General features: G+C 37.8%; 3 protein-coding genes across 4 annotated transcripts in view; 1 reads left to right on the top strand and 2 right to left on the bottom strand.

Moving 5' to 3' along the window:
* Positions 1–8,321, bottom strand: part of LOC101857690 (myosin-2 heavy chain) — a 31,942-nt gene extending 23,621 nt beyond the window's left edge. Inside the window, exons 1-10 of the mRNA XM_005111446.2 lie at positions 8,230–8,321; positions 7,502–7,588; positions 5,749–5,813; positions 5,128–5,422; positions 4,325–4,363; positions 3,883–3,960; positions 3,007–3,179; positions 2,462–2,593; positions 1,930–2,022; positions 8–50 (exon numbers count right to left, since the gene is read on the bottom strand). Coding sequence (XP_005111503.1) covers positions 8–50; positions 1,930–2,022; positions 2,462–2,593; positions 3,007–3,179; positions 3,883–3,960; positions 4,325–4,363; positions 5,128–5,422; positions 5,749–5,813; positions 7,502–7,574 — 991 coding nt within the window. The 5' untranslated portion in view covers positions 7,575–7,588; positions 8,230–8,321. The remainder of the gene's footprint in view (positions 1–7; positions 51–1,929; positions 2,023–2,461; positions 2,594–3,006; positions 3,180–3,882; positions 3,961–4,324; positions 4,364–5,127; positions 5,423–5,748; positions 5,814–7,501; positions 7,589–8,229) is intronic.
* A 714-nt stretch (positions 8,322–9,035) lies between these two features.
* Positions 9,036–15,005, top strand: LOC106013616. Its single transcript, XM_013089826.1, has 2 exons — positions 9,036–10,362; positions 14,950–15,005. Exons 1-2 carry the CDS (start codon positions 9,036–9,038, stop codon positions 15,003–15,005), a joined length of 1,383 nt encoding a protein of 460 aa, XP_012945280.1.
* Positions 15,006–16,174: 1,169 nt separating this feature from the next.
* Positions 16,175–20,386, bottom strand: part of LOC101857916 (integrin alpha-PS1) — a gene marked incomplete at its 5' end in the record, with an annotated part of 43,187 nt that continues 38,975 nt past the window's right edge. For both annotated transcript variants that reach the window (XM_013089829.2, XM_013089830.2), the window contains 2 exon segments: positions 16,175–18,538; positions 19,569–19,688. In XM_013089829.2, the coding sequence (XP_012945283.1) occupies positions 18,437–18,538; positions 19,569–19,688 (222 nt within the window).

Raw genomic sequence — 20,386 nt, 5'->3', positions numbered from 1 at the left:
AACTTACCCACACCTCCAGCCAGAGCAGTCACCTGAGCAGCTAAGGCTACCTGTAGAGAAAAGAAAAGTAAACCTTGAGAGCAAATACCAAGTTTCTAAAAATTATAAGAAAGCAACAAAAAGTAATCAAAACCTAAGAGAAAAAGAAATTGTGAGGCAGCGTGGTGGAATCAGGTTCTCGTCAAAATAATCAAAGTGAAGAAACTTGCATTTTTCCGCAAGTTTATAAATTGTTATCAAATTTTTGTTTTTTGACTCAACAACTTTCATGCCTATAAAAGAACTCATTTCTGTTGAAATCTTTCTGAAAAACGTTGATTGAAGGCACAAAAAATGTAAATTTTCAGTTACCATGGACTCTTAAGCTAAGGAAATAACTAATCTTTAGCGGCCATTTTCTCTCTAATGTCACCTCTGAAAACAGGTGACCTCCACCACCTTCTTTCGCAAATATCTCGACTTTTATTCAAGATAAATGGATATGTTTTTCATCAAAATAAAGACAATTGAAAAGCTTTAAGATGATACCAATAACTCTGCATGCCCAAAAATTGATGAGAGCCTGATTCCACCACGCTGCCTCACAATTACATTAATTTATGTCAGCAATTAAATCATTTTAGAAAGATAGCGAATACAGTAGTCTCCAGCTAATAGTAATAGCATACCAGATTTTTAAAAAGCATAACCCACCTTAAAGTACACTGGCAGTGCAAAACTAAAATTTTCCTGTAGGATTATTACTTGTAGGCAAACATTCCAAATCAACAATTCCGTTTGATAGCAAGATTACTCCTGCACTTGTGTCAGAGACAGGTCAGCCATGAAAGCAAAGCAAACACCACATGCCCTCCTTTATTCCTTGAAGTTGCCACATTGCCATGGAAAAATGACATGAATTAGGACAAGGTGTGAAACAGAATTGCACAATAAGGAAAGCCAAGGACTGGCCATGCGGGGAGGGTGGACACAATGTGAGAGGGCTATGCCGTAATTATGACCGTCGTTGTCTGTGATCGCTCAGCATTGGAAAACTTCACACTTTGAGATGAGCTCAGCTCAATGATGCAGTCTGCAGCAGGAGACCAGATGCAAGAAGATTCAAATCATCAATTTTTAAACTTTTTTTAGTAGAGGTTTTTACAGCGCTCGCAATTGCATAAGGTCATATGAGCGCCAGAAGATTAGAGGCGTTAAGTCACAAGAGAGTAACAAACATAAAAAAGAAGAAGGGGAGATAAGCATGATAGATGTTTGATAGGAAAGAAGGAGCAAACCACACCAGAGCACCCGCCAACCACCTACAATCAATCAATGAAATTAGACAGAAAACTTACTCTTTAGTTTTAGTAAGAGTTTCATGGCACTTGCAACACAATAAGGTTATGTAAGTGCCGAAGATTAGAGGTGTTACAAGAGAGTAACAAACACAAAAAAGAAGGAGGAGAGATCAGGATGATAGATGTTTGACAGGAAAGAAGGAGCAAACCACACTAGAGCACCCACCAACCACCCACATACTTACTCTCTATTACTCCTCTTAGATATTCACTTAATAGCATGTTCGCACAAAAGCACTTTTCTTACCAATCTTTATTATCTCAGTCTTTCTGTAGACACTCTGTATCCCTCTGACAGGCAGGGTCCACACCCACCTCCCAAATGATCTGGATTGTGTCATTGGGCACACAAACATTTACATTTGAATTTGATTTTTTTTCGTCTCCCAAGGTGCATACTATTAGCCAGAGACCACTGTACTACATTTCAGAAGACAATGTAATGATTTTCAGCTCTCCACTAATTAATCTGCAAACAACTTCTTCAGCTCATGGAATACTTCAGATTAGCCAAAGAATTGTTACACAATACTATTCAAGTTCATATCCAAAATATAACTTTCACCAGGTCTTCTTAACAGAACTCTACCTTCTCTGCATCAATCTTTTCAACTTCCTCCTTTGACATGAATAAAGCCTCATTCTTCTCCTGCAGAAGTTTGGTGTTCTTTTCATTCAAGCTCTGCATAAAGAGAAAGAAACAAAGCTATTATCAGTATGAGGGTGACCTTACATTTTCAAAAGTGCTGTTGACTCTTTGCTGACAACATCCAACATCAATCCTCATCATAAAACATCAACCAACATTGTTCCATGAAAAGTCTTAGAGGATAAGAAATACTTCAGTAATGGACTGACTTTTTTTTTTTAAACCCTAAAAAAGGTGGAGATGCAATATTGAAATAATTAAACAAAAAAGAGGAATGAACAAGAACTTGCTGAGAAATTAATATATTACAAAAATCTACTTTCACTTTTTGCTGCTATTCAGGCATGTTTCTAATCATGCCACTGATTCACTGATAGAGAATAAACATTCTTCCACAAGTTAAACTTTAACTTAAATTAAGAAAAAGAAACTTTATAAGACCAACCATGAAGAAAACTATTGGTAAACTTACCGCCACTTCCTCATTCCATTTCAACTCTTTTGCTTGCGTTTCTTGCCTAAACTGCTCAAGAGTATTCCTGAAGGTGTTCATCTTCCCTGAAAACTTCTCTCTGTACTGTACAACGAAGGCCATAAACTGTGTCTGCGAGATGGAAACAATTGTATTATTATATTAATAAAGTGCAAAATTATACTTATTACTTTCAAAACCGATACTCTTTGATAATAAACACAAGATAAAGGTACAGAACAAGCATTACATGAATAAACAAAACGGTACAACAAACCAACAATATCATTTTCCAGTGAAAAGTAAGTAACTCAGTATGGTTGCCATCCATCCTTTTCTCAACTCCGTCAAAATGTCTATCTGTTTGTCTACTTGACAGAAAGCCTCTCTCTCTCTCTCTCTCTCTCTCTCTCTCTCTCTCTCTCTCTCTCTCTCTCTCTCTCTCCCCCTCTCTCTCTCTCTCTCTCTCTCCCTCTCTCTTTCTCTCTCTCTCTTTCTCTCTCTCTCTTTCTCTCAAGACCCCAGAAACAAGATATAAAACCTACTTGTGACTCTCCCTCGAGAGATCTGTAATGAGCCTCAATGTCATGCACAATACGGATGTGGTTATGCTTCATGGCCTTCATGTCATCCGTGATTTGCACAATGCAATTTCTAGCGTAGAGGTATGGAATGTACGCATTCTGTTCAGCAGTTGTTGGTCGAATGCTCGTAACATCTAGAAAAAACAAAAATGAAAAAAGCATTAAATAATTAAATGCATATTATGCATCAAATAAGCATTGCATCTTTAATCAAATATAATCTATCTTTAAATTGGCTCTTTTCTGAATCGATAACAACAAGTCAGCTCTTTTCGTTAAATACTAAGGGGGAAGAAAAGGAACACTAAATTTTAGACCAAAATATACAAAAATACATTTCTGAAAAGCAATAAGCTTTATTGTAACACATTGTAATCTGCAAGATTTTCAAATAAATAAACAAGCAACACCCCTATATTTTGCATACAACACACATCTGAAATATTTTTATACACGAAAGTGACAACTACTGAAAGTGAAAGAGAGTTTCCACTTTCCTTCCACTTGTTACTATTAAAAAAGTAAGGATACTCTGTAACACCTCGAATAAAAATATTTCACAGTACATCTATTGTACCCTTACTAGACAAAAAATACATCATTTTTGTTGTAGACTTAAGAATTTTTTTTACCAAAAAAAGGTAAAGTCATTGTCCAAAGGATCCATTGTTGGGCTGTAATTTACGGTAAGTAAACATCATAAGGGCATTTATAGCAGTCTCAGAACCTATAAATACTTAAGAAAAACTTTCAGCCTTTCATTCATTTCACAAACTTTTAAAAATGTTCCAAAGAGACATACATTTTAGAGAATCAAACACTCGCAAACTACATTACCTGTTGATGATGGCTTTCTTGATTGAGATTTCTTATCCACCTTGTTCGACAAAAGAGACCTTCTGCTTGAAGATGAACCTTTGAAAACACACACATGAAACATAAAATTCAGACATAAAAACAGATTTTGACTATAATATGCTGAAACTCAGTATTGAATTTAAGATAGAAAACGACTTTCATTTTAGTGATTTAGGTATTCAATTCAGAAATTAAGCATTATTCTACACACAGAAACATGCACTAATTCTCCATTATTGAAAGCATACAAACTTTTGAACAAAATGGAACAACTATTTAAAGTGGTAAATAAAAAGGACTTAAACTTATGCACAGAAAAAAGATCGTCGGTATTTTTTTAAATTTATGCATGTACCAACTTTGATTTTAAATGACATAATCACTGTTGATGTAATAACACATTAAAAGAACTGAAATTTACCTGGTCTTTTTTTATCCTCTTCATTGTCAGTCCATGCCTCTGAGAAATGACAAGACAATCATTTTAAATAGTATGTTTACGAAAAATGTCAGAAGCCCATCAAATTTTGCGTTAGATAAAAATATATCTCTGGTAGCAGAATTCCAGAAAAAGAGAGAGTCCAATAAATCATTGAGATATTTTCTTGCTGTAACATGAAAAAGGAGCCCTACTCCCTGCTCCGGCGTATTTTTGATGCTATTGAAGAAAAGTTTGTGGCTTTCCCGGGTTTCTCCATCCAGAACACTCCACACCCCCAAAAATGTTACAGCAGTATCTGTCCATTACTCACATCAGTGCCTTCATTGAAAGACAGAACGAGCAAAATCAAAATAAGAGATACTGGAGGTAAGTGGACAAGAAAGGAATGGGTCATGAGTCTTCAAAAGACATTGACTCTGTACCTCTAAGAGACTAAACTAATCTTTCTAGAATACCGAAGCAAAATCAAATCAAGAAACAAAAAGTTTCTCACAATTTTCATTAGAACCCCAACATAAGTATTCCATTTTTTTTAAAGTCGCAATAAAGGTATGCATAAGATGAACACATAAGAAAACATTTATAGCGAAAAATCAAACATATGAATCCATTTTACTCACACTTTAATTGTTACACATTCCTTTTGTGGAAGAAAACTTGTGCTTTGTGATATCTCTGAACAATAATAAGGTCTTCCTATCTGATGATCACGCAGAGGATAAGCAAGTATCACTGTGACATGCTTTGAGTGCATGTTAATAAACAAAGCATATTAATTTTACCTTTCACAGAGGCTGCAGACTGAAGGGACACAAGACTGCCGGGGTTTGACATGTCTTTGGATCCTGAAGCAATCGGTTCCACTTTGTTCTGCGTGAAAGGTACGGGACTTCTACGTCTTTTGCCATACTTGGGGGAAGCCACAGAATCAAGTGTTTTGTTAGAAGACTTTTCCTCAAAAGGAGGGGGACTGGGAGTCTCAGATCGAACCTTTTCTCTGCCAGAATCCTTCTTGTTCTCCTCCGCTACATTCTCGGGACTTTCTTCAACTTTCTGACCTTCCTCATCATTGACAGGCTGAAAGATATTAAAAAATTAATAAGAGAAAAAAATTCCTTTTTTCAATAAAAGCAAACGTTTTTTCACTTCTTAATTATGTAATTTGTCCACAAATTACTTTACATGAACTAAATACATACTTACAATGCCTATATTATATGTACTCAGACACAAAGGTGAATTGTTAACAAACACGAAGCAGGATATAAAGTTATTTGTCTTCTGTACTTTGCGTTTCCAAGGATGATACACAATTTATTTTTACAACAACTCCCTACATGAAATACAACTGCAACTTTAAAGAGTATGACACTACAAAGTCACAAACAATGTGCAATCCAAACCTTTTCAGCAACTTCAATGAGTGTCCGTTTTCCAACTGATCCTGTTTCTGATTTGTCATCCTGATCTGAAATAAAATTACAGTCTAGTCTCAGGAAAAGTAGAAATACTTCACCATCTGCTATACAAAACATAACTTGAAACCCACTGCCGGGTACCCTAAAATTTTGCAAGCAGATTATCAAAACCAATATGTTTCCAACAAAACAATAAACAAATAAATGTAGATCGTAAGACATTGAGATGTATAGACCGATATCATTTACCTTTTCAATAACACCTGAGGATCTATAGGCCTAGACCTAAATATGAAAGACTAGACTAAACAAAACAACATTGTACATCATGTGTCTACCTACACACACAATACGAGGCAAAGGCTGTTCCTTAATTCCGTATTACCCTGGGACCTGCCCTGTATTACCCTGGGACCCGACCCCCCCCCTCGCCCCAACAACCCATTAATGCCCATGCTTAAAGCAGTAGAAGTAAGGACAGTGCACACTAGAAGGCTACTACGTCCACGGGAGATTATTTTCTTTTGGGGTAAGTGTTTTAAGGCACTCACAACTGCATATAGGTCATATGGGCGTGCATGAAATTAAGCATTTTTCAATTTCAAGAACTAATTTTGAATTTCGCCTGGGCGGCGGCTGAAGCTTACTTTGATCAATTTCAAGACCACCAAGGGATCTTTAATGCGCACAACTTGCTCTGAGATTTTTTAGTCCGCATCCGAGAAGGTGTTTGATCTTACCTACCATAGAACATGGGAGTGGTAGAAAGAATCTAGGAGCAAGGGGTAGCAGTAGAAAGAGTCAGGAGCCCAGACAGGGGGGGAGGGGAAGGAGGGGGGGGGCAGAAAGTGAAGATGAAAGCATATAACAGAATAGGATTAGAGGGCAGGAAAGGAGGTGAAAGGAGAAGATTTTAGAGAGGAAAATATTCCGTCACTATCAGGTTTCAAACAGAGGACCTATTGAATGATAGGTGAACATCATACCACCTCTAGACCACGAGAAAGCCCTACAGACAGGAGATTGAAGAAATATTTAGCCATTGTTCAAGAAGAATGTAAACAAAAATATGGACAAAATTTTTTTAATCCTGGAAGCGCACAGGCCCTATATTAAGGCGCGAGCCGGGCTACCCATGAAGCATGCAGGGCAGGCCCCTATAGGGCTGATCTACTTCGACTGGTAGAGCACAGGCCCTATATAAAGGAAATGGAAAATTTCAGTATTCAAAGGAAAATGATGTAGTAAATTACAGGTTAAAGTTATAAATAGTGACAAATGACTTTGCAAGTTATCTTGACCTTGTAGATCGTGTCTTGGCCCAGATATCGATCGATTGAGGGACAAGGTCCAGCTATGACTTACACGCTATGTATGTGTAATCACTTGTTCTGCTGTGCTTAAGTACTAATAGTAGAGTTCATCGCGTTTTGGGCTTTGATTCCATTTATTTGATTGCAAATTTATCATTTTTGAATGGCTCATTCTATCAGCTGTAAGAAAAGATATGGTTTTAAATGCTTTTTATCATCTGTTGAGCTGTAAATGGTCATTTTTTCAGTAGCAGGTATACATCTCCAGAATTTCAGCAGATATCCCCCCACAAAACCCCTATGTTTACAATCCATCAGCCATGGTGGCAGCCGGGTGAAACACTGAGCGCTTCTTGGGTTGCTTTCCAAAAAGAAATTCATTCTTGAATTAAATATTTTACAAAATAACAACGACTGCAGCTTACCTTCACTTTTATCTGAAGCTTTAGCAACAGGTGGATTCCCTTTCTTCTTTTTGATTTTGTCTTTTGTTGCCATTTCTGGGAGTATGACTGAGGTGAAGATTTTAAGACAGACAAGAAAATATAGATTAGTTTTATATATTTATATTTATAAAGGCCTATCAATCATTCAATTAAAACCTAAGAATAATAAGTAATTTGATTTCTTGTTTTGAAAGTAAAAGCAGTCCTCTGGACCAACCATTGATATAGCCTACTATAATACTATGATACTACTACGCCTTTTTTAGCCGGGCCTAGATCTAGATCTAGATCTTGATCTTTAAAAATGAAACAGTAAATTACTGAGTAAACAGATTGGTCTGGATAAGAAGGAAAATATCAAATAGAAGAAGCCCTTCAACCATGTATCGAACGAGTCGTTCAAACTGAGTTAAATAAGTAACTGGGTTATACATGCATCTATCGAGGCATCATTCAAAGCTATTTAATAATCAACAGAGCTTTGAGACTTTCTTTGAGCACTGACAGTCACAGATGGAGTTCACAGAAACTAAGGACGCGTCGCCATTTTGATCAGCTGAAGTTGAAGGCAATCATCATCCTAGACTTATCTGCATAAAAATAAATTTGTTCAGGTTGTTGATTTCTACCCTATTTCCTGAGAGCAAAATCTTACAGGTTTTTGGTAACTAAAACTAAACCTAAAATTAACCCCAAAAATTTCTTACAATGACAATACCACGATCACCGCATCAATAAACCCAAAATAAAAACACGGAAATAGAGGTAGGCTAGAGCGTCGTGATCAACGACTTGGCGCATGCGCGCACGGGATGAAAATAGTAAACTGTAAACCTGGATTGGATCGGCGAAAACTGTTGACGCTTCCCAACTCAAGGCTAGATCTAGATCTAGACCTAATTGAAAAATTCCCAATTAATCAGAATTGAAATTTTAATGTGTCTGAAAGCATTTTCTAAAATTCAACAGTGGAATGCGGATGCACGCATACATAATTTGCAGTTTTTCTGAGAGAACCGTTTCCTTTCTCTCTCTCTCTCTCTCTCTCTCTCTCTCTCTCTCTCTCTCTCTCTCTCTCACTCTCTCTCTCTCTGTCTTTACCGTTCTGAAGCACAAAGTCCCATTTAGTATATTATATTATAAACTCTTTTTGGCTAATAGGATACATTCGGCTAAGACCTTCAAAATATTGGTTCCGAAAGGACTACGTTATACTACCTAGGTTTTACTGAATTAGAAGTTAGAAGAGCGGTAAACCAAACCAACATCAAATTACAAAATCACTTTTTTTTCCTTCGATTTGAGCAACCTTTCTAAACTGAAAACTTGGCTAAGCTGAAGAAAAATCTGACTGTCTCGCAGATTTCAAATTTCGGTTTAATAAAAACGGACTCCACTGTGTCCCTGGCCGTCTTAGAAAACCTAGGCTTAAACACATTATGAACGCCCTAGGCACCCGAATCTTTTTTTTACTAAAGTAGAACACTACTGTTATGAAGAACCGCTTCCTTATATGAGAGGCCTGAAGCGTCCAGCTGCCCCCGTCGTCAAATATTACCTGGGACCAATTAGAGAGAAAGAAGTAGATGAGTTCGTAAAAAAAGCAAGAGCAAAAAGTGCACCTGGAGGAGATGGCGTGTCTTATAAGGTGTTCAAGTATTGCGACACGCTGAGACACACCCTCTTTGAGATGCTAAGAGGCCTTTGGAAAGACAAAGAAATCGTCAAAGATTGGTGCAGAGCGGAGGGCGTGTATCTACCCAAAGAACAGAATGCAAAGGAGATAGGACAGTTCAGACCTATTTCAATCATCAACGTGACGTGCAGGATCTTTATGGGAATACTTGCAAAGAGGACTGTAGCATATTTGCAAAGTAACGGCTATGTGGATGAAACGGTACAGAAAGCCGGGGTACCAGGGATCCCAGGCTGCATCGAGCATGCTTTCACCATTTGGGACACAATCCAAGAGGCCAAGAAAAACAAGGAAAGTTTAAACGTAGTGTGGTTGGATCTGGCGAATGCCTACGGGTCTGTTCCCCATAAATTGCTGATGAAGGCAATGGATTTTTTCTACGTCCCACAAGAGGTGCAAAACATTATGAGAGAATACTATAGTAACTTCCAGATGCGATTCTCAACCGCAAATTTCACAACGGAATGGCACCGACTAGAGATTGGGATTGCAGCTGGCTGCTCTATATCGGTCATCTGGTTCATCCTGGTAATGGAGATGCTACTGAGATCTGCAAAATGCTGTGAAGAAGAAGCAAAGGTGAGATCACCAAAGAAAGCCTTTATGGATGATGTGACCCTACTGACAAGAGATGGAGACACAATGCAAAGTGTGTTGAATCGGCTCGATAAGCTTATCACCTGGGCCAGGATGAAGTTTAAAGCTAAAAAGTCTAGAAGCCTGACTATTAACAAAGGAAAACAGAAGCAACTGAAGTTCACAATTGCAGGGGAGCAAATGCCCACAGTAAAAGAACAACCCGTGAAGAGTTTGGGTCGGTGGTACTCAGGAACTCTGTCTGATAGGAGTCAAGGCGTGGAAATCATGAAGCAGGCTGAAAATGGGCTGAAAGCAATTGACCAGACAAAGCTTCCAGGAAAGCACAAGATATGGTGTCTACAGTTTGCCCTCTACCCTCGATTGGCGTGGCCACTGACAATGTATGAAGTTGCTTTGTCAAGAGTTGAGATGATCGAAAGAAAGTGTAACAGCTACATCAGGAAGTGGCTGGGGCTACCCCGTACCATTAACACGTCATCCCTATACAGACATAGAGGTGCGCTTCAACTACCTCTCACGTCAATTGTGGAGATCTACAAAGCAGGCAAGATTAGAACCGTTTTGATGTTGAGAGAATCAAGGGATAAGGAGATCAGTGGAAAACCTCCAGATGTCAAAACAGCCAGAAAGTGGAAGGCAGAAGTTGCAGCTAACGAGATCATCTCTGCATTGGAGCATGGGGACATTGTCGGTCCAGCGCAACCTGACAGATTAGGGCTAGGTAATGGCGACTTTAGACCTTTCAGGAAAATGTCTCAGCGAGACAGAAGAAAAGCTGCAACAAGACATATGCAAAAGATGGAGGCAGAGAGGCGAGAAATTCATCTCATCCAGTGTAGCCAGCAAGGACAAATGACCAGATGGGAAGAGCATGTAGTGGAAAGAAAAGTCGGGTGGAGTGACATCTGGAAGTGGAATACATCAAGGCTGAGCTTTCTTCTCCGGTCTACGTATGATGTTCTGCCTTCACCGGTGAACCTTGTCAGATGGAAGGTACAGGAGGACAACAAGTGTAGATGCGGTAAGCTAGGAACCATGAAGCATATTTTGTCAAACTGCAACCTAGCTCTTAACAGATACACCTGGAGACACAACGAGGTGTTGAAAGTGCTCACGAAAATGGCGACACAACAGGTGGAAGAAGGAAAATATGCCCCCAAGATACAGAAGCATGGACCCACCAAGATTGCGTTCGTTCCGCAAGGAAGCAAGGTTGCCAAAAGAAAGAAAGTGAACGAAGCCATGAAAGACCAGAGCGGAGGCACATGGGAAGTAGCTGCTGACTTAAAAGGCTTTGAGAGATTCTTCCCCATTCCAACTACGAAAAAGCCAGACATTGTGTTATGGGAGGAAAAAGACAAAGAGGTACACTTGGTAGAGCTCACGGTGCCCCACGAGGACAATATCTATGCCGCTCATGAGCGGAAAGAAAACCGTTACGAGGCACTCGTCGAACAATGTGAGGAGGCAGGATGGAAGGCAACCCATTTTCCGGTAGAGGTAGGATGCAGAGGTTTTGTAGCAACAAGCGCCCGTAAGTGGATGAGAGTGGCAGGACTTACTGCAAAGAAAAGCAACGAACTCACAAACTCCCTTCAGGAGACAGCAGAGAAAGCCAGTCATTGGATCTGGTTGAAGCGAGAGGACTCAAGCTGGAATGAATCCTAAAGTTGGCAGCAGAGGAAAACAGTCGAACTAACATGGAGACCTCACATCGGTGAGGGGGCTCGGTGCGTCAGAAAAGCTGTAGAGAGGAAGAGCCCGAAACAGCGACGCATTCTCTCCTGATGATCTCCATGCTAGAGTCCGGGATACGGAGCGTTCGACGGTGAGCAGTGCATACGGCTGTTTAGACTACGCACATGAAGTGTTCCTATAAGCTATAGGTATCAGAAGTTATTAACTAGCAAAACCAGTGAAAGAACGTTGAGTGTCTAAAATTAGGGGCAATTAAGCTGTTTGTCAAGGTCATGGGAGAGCAATATATATAATTATTACCGGTATAGTACTTTCAGTTGCCTCAATTTCACCATTTGCACTTGGGGTGTCACATTTCGTCTAAACGTGAAGTTCACCCCCATACGGTAGCCTAGGCAGGTTCTCAGGCCTTAGAAAACAAAGACCAAACACAGCATAATACACTTTCTCTAGTCTTTCATTACTTGCCACACTCAATATTTCTTTTAAAGAGGTACTAATTCTTGTCTTCAATGACAAAAGTCCTTCATTGCTACCAAGGAGGTTATAAAAAATATAATTATTTTAAAGTCCTAGACTGCTACTCGAGAAAAGTATTCTAAGGTAATACTTAAGGGAGTCAGCATAACAATAACACACTGGCCTTTCCACTGAAAGGCGGTGGGTTCGATTCCTATCTTGGCTATCCTATGCTGCATCCTTCGTTGACCAAAATGACCAAAATATGTAGTATAGCAAAGATTGTGCATGCATTATAATTGTTTTTACTAAAGTACATGATTGAGAAGTTAAGGGGTTGGGGTTTGTTTTTGTTTTTTTTAATGTTTTTTGTTGGGTTTCTTTTTTTGGGGGGGAGGGGCAAAAACATAACAATCTGCAGTCACATAAAACAAACAAAACAACCACTATATAAGGTGCTTTGGTTTTATTTGTAGCATAAGGCAAATAATGAAGTTTACAGAATGTAAAAAAATAATGCAGTGGTACATAAAATGAAACTGCCGCAGTAGCATTGAAAGCACCCAATATTTATATATAAATGCACATTTGTAGAATGATGGTGAGGACAGATATGAAAGACAAAGATCCAAAAGATGTATGGGTGTCTGGGATGTCATCAGATGAGTTAAGACAGATGTTTCTAATGCTTAGAGGTATATCAGATATTTTCCAATACAAGAGTTGTGACTGCACTGAAGGCTAAGAGCCAAGTATGCATCATGTCTTAAGTGTTATCATCACTGTCATTTTTCCCTCATTTCCTCCCCCCCTCACTGCCCCCCAATTAAAAAAATTCAAAAGTGTATGACAAACCCTCAAGTTTCCATTTTTACAAGTACAACCAGCAATGACAGTGATTTCCAAATTAAGAAGACAAAAACATTAAGTAATTTGTGACTTTTTCTCCCAAAGCATGATAAGCAAGTCTGGCTCTTAGTCAACAATTTGCTGGCTTTATACCTTAAAGTAAATCAGGGGCATTTCAATCAAAACAAAGTGCTCACTTTGAATGTGCTAGAAAAAAAATCAGACACAAAATTCCAAAAGCCAAATTGGTCCTTGAACAGTCTTCAAAGCAAACAGGAAGAAGAAAGAGAAATTTCTAAATACAAAACAAAAAAATGCAGCCCTGAGAAAATCTGGCCAAAAGGAAAGCCCCCAACTTTAAACCATTAAAAGCTGCAGGGATTTGTTTTCAAAAGAGCAATAGTAGCATCCTGCACAACAAAGTTTATATATATTGTTAATGAAGGGCTTACTGTCTAATTAATAATGTCTATGTATCCATTGGTCTTTCCCTGTACCAATCTAAAGATTGTTGTTAGATACTGGTAAGATAACAAAGCAAAAAGAAGATGAAAAAACTACATGGACAGATATTACTAATGACACAAATGCTCCAACTCAGGGACGGTGCCGGGGCAGATAAATCCAGTCACCGGACCCGGTGGGTGGGGGTCAAGATTTCTCCTTCCGAGTAAAAGGCACAAATAATGTGAAAGTATTTGTGGAGGGAAAGAGATAAACGAATAAAAGTAGTATATATCTCCATACATAATGTTTCGATAAATATTCATTCATTTTAATGTCATAAAATATATATAATTTGGAAAGATTTCACTACAATGTAAAGAACTAAGGGTACAGCAGGGTTTAGATTTAGAAGCAGCCATACAAAAATGAAAAATCATCACTATCACTTTGATTCACAACCATCTAGCTACAGGGTGACGGAAAATAAACAAAGTATGAAATGTGAAACTGAAAATAAAATTAATAACAAAAGATTTGGAATGATATAGCTATCTAGCAACAAGCAAAAACACAAAGATGGCTAATAAAAAAAAAGGGGAAGACGCATGTTACAAAAGCATTTTTCACACACACAAAAATACATTTGGGTTTCATTATGCAAGGGAATGGTGATTTACACATATTAGTGCTGCTTATGTTAAAGTACACAAAATTAACAACATTCACGTCACAGCACACCTTAGAGGGAAATAAATACATGCTCGATATAATTATATATATATATATATAGGTATCCTTTTTACGACAAAAAGGAACATATAGCTGAGGAAGAGGTCAGAACAAACCATTGTAAAGGTCAATTATGTTATAGCAGAAATAATTTCGGGGAGAGAAGCTGACATACTTCAGGCAGTGTCTACTGCAAAGTACACAGACAGTCAGTTTTTATTTCCCCCTCACACATGTCAGTATAAAAATATCAAAATCAACTTTGCATAAAATTTGATTGTGAATCTTTAAAATATTATCCAGAAAGTTAAACTGACAAACGTGCAAGACGCTTTTTTTTAAAGAAAAGGCTGTCAATAAGTAAACTTGTAAACTGACACCACAGTTCAGGTATTCTCCTGACAGCATCATGACAAACTATGTACTAAAAAATCTGTAGCATTTCTAGGCAAAAAATTCACGAGCATCAATTTCCTTAATGTTCTAGATATATTCTCGTAAACTAAAAGAGGTAGACAAAAAAAATAATAATAATAATCTCAGAACTGAGAAGACCATTATATTCTAATTTGTAAAATGAGCAAAAATAACTATATTTTAAAACCCATACAAGAACAACTCAATTCTACAAACAGATGGCAATTTCCCTAAACGACACAATAACACTACTACAAGTGCAGAAAACTAAAATCACATAGATCTAACTACAGAATCTTCACACATACACAAGCATACGCACATATGCCCACACGCAAGCATGCAAATCCACACAGTCAAAAAGACTATGAAAACACACATATTGCCACTGTCACTGACACCCCCCCCCCCAAAGCACTGTAGCTCCAATGTTCTTCGATCACCATGCAGAAACAGGGTCAAACAGAGTTACCCCTTTTTCTAGCAACAATGACAATATACAGAGTTTTCTCTTTTCCACTCTCTCTACCAGTTTCTCACAACAGAACTACCACACTACACAGAAAGCCAGCAACAATAAGCCATTAAGCTATGTACATTGTGGAGAAGAGATCTCATGATCACACCCACTGCAAAGCAGAAGCGACGCAGCGAATACTCAATATATATTTAGACGTAAATGTACAGAATCTGGATAGATCATAATCAAACTAGATGTAAGAAGGGAACCCAAAGCACTTTCAAAGGAATTAGAAGAATGGAACAAATAGTGGAAAATGTGACATGTCCCCACCAATAGAAATCTAGACCAATTAAGTGACAGCAGTAATACAAACTTTTCAATACTCTGATCAGCTTTTCAACTGTGTCTTTTCCAGTTCTAAAAAACAAAATAGTAAGATAAATCTACATAAAAACAAACCATTCACATCTAAAACGAAACGAATTTTTAATGTACTTCCACTAGAACTTTAAGAATAAACTGTAAACTGCAACACTGTCTGTCTCCAGTACCTAAGAAATTAAAAAGTTGGGTTCCCTTCAGACATGCCTCAGTAAGTTTTATATTCCTTACAACATTCACATTTATTTACATTAAACTCTTTATAATTCTCTGTACTGCACCAGGAACACAACTTTAAAAAAAAAAAATTTAAACATGGAAAATACGGACTCATACAAACATTTACTTGTACTATTACAATTTTTGTCATTCAGCGAACAGCACACTATGATTATATCAGCTGTGTTTGCAAAGTTTGAGGAAGCCATTACAAATGAGCAAGTCTTGACAGATTCATACAAAAGAAAATAATTAAGAAAGTACAGTAAATGTACAGAGAAACAGAGAGCAGGTTAACATTAGTCTACAACTAGCAGCACTTTTGTTGAAAACGAAAATGAGCGCGCTCAAATGACTTTAAGCAGTTGCAAGCACTGTAAAACTCTTACTAAACTAAAATGAATATTGTTCAAATGTTGGTCCAATTTATTATTAATGGTCAAGATAAACTTATCAGTCAACACTACTGTACCTTTTTCCAGTAATGTAAATCATAGAGAGCTTTCATCAAATGCTATCATGTCAATAAACAAAAAAAAATGTTCTTTAAGAATGTCCGTCAACAGTAATGGGTCCCTCAAGCAATAAGCAAGATCATAAAAAACGAACATTTATTCAATGAATCACTCAAAACAAACACACATCCTCATTTAACAAATAATAACATTACAAAGAGATATAACTTTCTTTTTCATCTTAAAGAGCTTCTTTTTTTTTTACATTGGTGATGCTAGAAAGTAGTGCATATTATTATATCATAATCAAAAATATCTTCAAACATGAATATTTGAGCAAGCTGCAAATCACAAACCCAAAGCACACCAACTGATTGGCAGCAACGCTTGAGCTAACATATATAACTCTCAGGCATAAAGTTTGCCCCAGTTGAATTAGAACCCACTGCAACCCTAAACTCTTATGAACTACTGAAAACTTCAAGGAATCTGAACCAACACCTCTAAAAACTAAATGTTATGCCGAGAGGGATCAGCCACTAATTTTTTTTTAAAGTTGGGAGAACTATCACATTTGGAGAATACAAAAATCGGGCTATGAAAAAGATAATTATACTCTCCTATAATAACTACATAAAACTAAATGTGCATTCACTTCAGAAGTAAAAAAAGGTAGAACAATTGTTGAGCTAGCCTAAACAACATAATTAACAAATGTTAAAAAACAAAAGCATAGCAAATAATGAGCAGCAAATCCTTTTCTTATTAGTGAAAAATGAAATGATGTAAGAAGCTTCAGTGCACCCCAGACAGCAAAAAGAAACAAGCTCTTATTGTATGCTTGGGTAAAGTCATCCATTAATGTAGAACACTCTCTGCACACCTCTATAAGATTTCTTTTCCTACATTAAGTGATATATTCAAACACTGATACTCGTAGAAGTACTGTGTGTAAAGAACAAAACACCTTAATATATGATGTTTGAAAAAAGGCACAAATTTTTGCTTAGGAAGGGTTCTGTGCCAAGAGAAGTACAACAAACAACACAAAGTTTACAGACAACCAGTATACATGGGACTCCTTCCAACATTTACATCATCAAAATCTTATACATAGGAACACAGTCAATTTGAAGATGTTAACAGCAACTTTCAAAGCTTACATACACATTTCCCTAGTTATATAAAAGTGATTGACAGAACAAGAAAACCAGCTATAAAAGTTCCATTTACAGAGATAGTTTCAAACATATTGCTCTTCCGACTGAAATGGACGCACACTCAAGATCAATCGTAATAAAGAGAGGATACATTTTTCAGATCTCAAAACACTGTATAAGCATCCGATAACAAGCACCCAAAAACACTGACTTCCGTCGGCACAGGAGAAAAAGGAACAAAGTACAATTGTTTTCTCAATAAAAAAGTGTATGTACCTGTTCTGCAAACTGAGTTACGAACCCTTCCCTCACATTTTATCCAAACAACAACTCTTCACTCAAGGAAATAACAAGAAAAAACAAAAAAGTGTTTTGTTTGTAAAATAGTGGCATGTAAAACACCCCAAACATTGGAATATTGGTATAATTTGTGCAAAGTGCTGTGTCTGGCATTTTCCGTTCTGCAACTTGGTTTTGAAACTGGGAATGTAAATCTTGGTCAAAACAAAAAAGGCCAAAAAAAAAAAAAGGGTAAAAATTAATTTGGATCCCCCATTCTTGTAATCGTCTTGGATGCCTGACGTCACAGCTACCCAAATGTGGCCCCATGGAGAGAGGAGAATGTCGGATGTGCGTAGTGGGTCAAATAAGTTAAAAAAAGGGGGTCCCAAATTTACTGTTACCAAAACAGATAACAATCCAGGGTTGCATTTGAGGAAATTTTTTTACCAACAAATTAAAATCAGACCATATTTTAAAATCTAACAAGCGTAAGCTATATAAGACGCATACCTCAGGTAGTGTTTGTGTATTTGTTACATATTTGCATCTGTAAAATAATGGAACCAGCACCCCCTGCCAGCATGATTCACACATGCCCTGCTGCACACTTGGTTTTGATATGTGCTTGGATGATGTCAAAACATAAAACAAATAACCAAGCTAATCCATAACAAAATTTCTCCGCATTCACAGCAATTAGCAATTCTTACACAACAATCTCATATTTCGAATCTTATGTCTGTGAGAAACATGACAAACACAAAAAAACAACGGCACACTTTAGTGTTTTGAAGGGAATATAGCTTACCTCGTGTCTTGGTTAAAGTCAACATCTTTGGTAACAAGCTATTAAGGGGTTTTTTTCATGGCGTATGCAAAGAACTTTTGTTCTCCACACTCAGTGAGTATGGCAAATTGGAAGGTTAAAAACAAAGCCACTGGTAACAAAAGAATCAATGAAATACACAAGCAACAACAAGGTTCACAAAGGCATCCAGAACTCATAAAACAATGTCATGAAAAATTCTTTAAAGAAACTAATGCAACTCTGCACCATATTTATACGCCATCATCATCATACTCGGACAACATGGCCTGCTGCTTTTTCTCTGCCTTGTACATCTGCATGTCTTCTTGTCGCTTTCTCTTGAAGAAACCAAGCTGAGAAAAAGGAAAGAAGGAATAAAATCTTTAAATCAGCATCTGCACTCAGTTTACTTTTTTTTTAAGTACTTAAAAAGTCATATGCAAATGAATGTACTACAAATATATACTTGATAGAAATACTTTATATTGATTCTATATCATTTACATCAGGTTAGATATTAAGCCAGTTTCAAATACATTATAATCCGCTTATATCGACATGCTTTGGGAAGTGGATTTGATGTCGATAAATAAAAATGAAGGTAAATGAAAATATAAAGCCAAACAGGAAAAAACAAGGGGAGGTCAGTGGTAAAAGACAACTCTACTTTTGAAAGCTCCTTGATTCTTGAAACTAACGGAGGGAGGGGGGGGTACTACCAAAGACTGAGCAACGCGAGGCGCACACTACACACCAGCGCAAACTTTGTTGTAGCATCCTTGTATTTGTAAGGCCTGTTCTTGGCCGCTTGCTAGGGAAAATGGAAAGGCGATGCACTGACTCGCTGACAGTGGCACTTGCCAGCGACAGAGTGAGAAGGGGATGGGGAAGGGAAGTCAGCTGGGAGTGAGCGATCGGGAGTAGGGGAAGGGAAGTGATGCCCAGCGTGCGAGACGCTCATGTTTGTGAGGCATTGTACTGTGTTGAAGACTACACTGTGTAGGCCCTACATGACCTACAAGCCTGGTGTGTCGACATAGGCTACTTGGCAGGTAAGCGGACTTAATAAAGAACTAATGTGCTGACCGTAAGCGTTGCAAGTCCGTGGGCTTCGCCAGGTACCCAGGAAGCATGTCGATAAAGCAGAGTGGGCCGGAAAAAAGTCGATATAAGAGAAATTGTTTAATAAAGATATTGAAGGAAAAATTTCGTAATTGGAAAATATGTCGAAATGTCAAAATGTCCAAAATGTCGATAAATCGGACATCAATATAAGTGGATTATACTGTAGAGATCCCACCATCATATTGACAGCACTTTACATTGGTTTAACCTGGTCAGTTATAGACAGATGTTCATAAGTCTCATTGCTTTATAACTTACCTTGTAGAGAATAAAGATGACCACGAGAAGGACAATGATCCCCACCAAGACAGCCACAAGAATGATCCACCACTGTACTGTCTGACTAGAGGTCTCTTTAAACACAACACGAGTGACAGCCTGAAAACACACAACATTCACACCATGCAGAGGAGATGCAGCAAAGCATTTATTATCACAAATATGCACAATACAGTACTCTATAAGTACAATGCTCAAGAAAACAGCAATGCTGTAGTATACAAGCTAGCACAACTAAGACCATATTTTACCAAGAACAGATTTGGATAATAAAACCCTTCCAACAGTGTTAAAACAAGAGCACTCTAAGGGCCCCCCGATCAGCAGTAAAATGGAATCACTTGGGCAGCAAGGGTGAATGGTATGTGTGGTAGGTACTTGATGCAGCCCCACATACTGTTGGGCTCAGCTGAAGCTGGACAGTCTAATCCTTACCTGTTCACCAATAAACACATCTTACAATAATCCTCAACTAAGATCACCGTTCTCACAAACATTCTGAAATGGCAATTACGAGTAACAGAAAGAGATTTTGTGGGACTAAAGCTGCCCTTATTGAGGCAATAAGACCAGATAGTATTCACAAATATGTTAAGATTTTGATCTGCCATAGGACACTCTGTTACATTTATTTCCCTAAATAAGGCAGTCTTCTGTTATTTCCTTGATTTCTAACAATCCTGAGATGCAGTTGTAACGAAATTATGCTTTATCCACTGGCTCTGTGGTTATTGCAGATTTACGTACACTCAGATGACCTTATGTATTTACGAGCCCAAAATATGCCATGAAAAACG

Source organism: Aplysia californica, unplaced genomic scaffold (assembly GCF_000002075.1).
Source record: "Aplysia californica isolate F4 #8 unplaced genomic scaffold, AplCal3.0 scaffold01059, whole genome shotgun sequence".
In the NCBI taxonomy this organism is placed as follows: Eukaryota; Metazoa; Mollusca; class Gastropoda; order Aplysiida; family Aplysiidae; genus Aplysia; species Aplysia californica.
Note: the sequence above shows the minus strand (reverse complement) of the source record. Positions and strands in the feature narration are given on the sequence as shown.

Bases quoted from the DNA above. Each gene is read 5' to 3' on its own strand.
- LOC106013616 (XM_013089826.1), top strand. From the start codon at position 9,036: ATGAGAGGCCTGAAGCGTCCAGCTGCCCCCGTCGTCAAATATTACCTG. The intron at 10,363-14,949 runs GCAAGATTAGAA...TCTCTCTACCAG, and splicing joins TGTGGAGATCTACAAAGCAG to TTTCTCACAACAGAACTACC.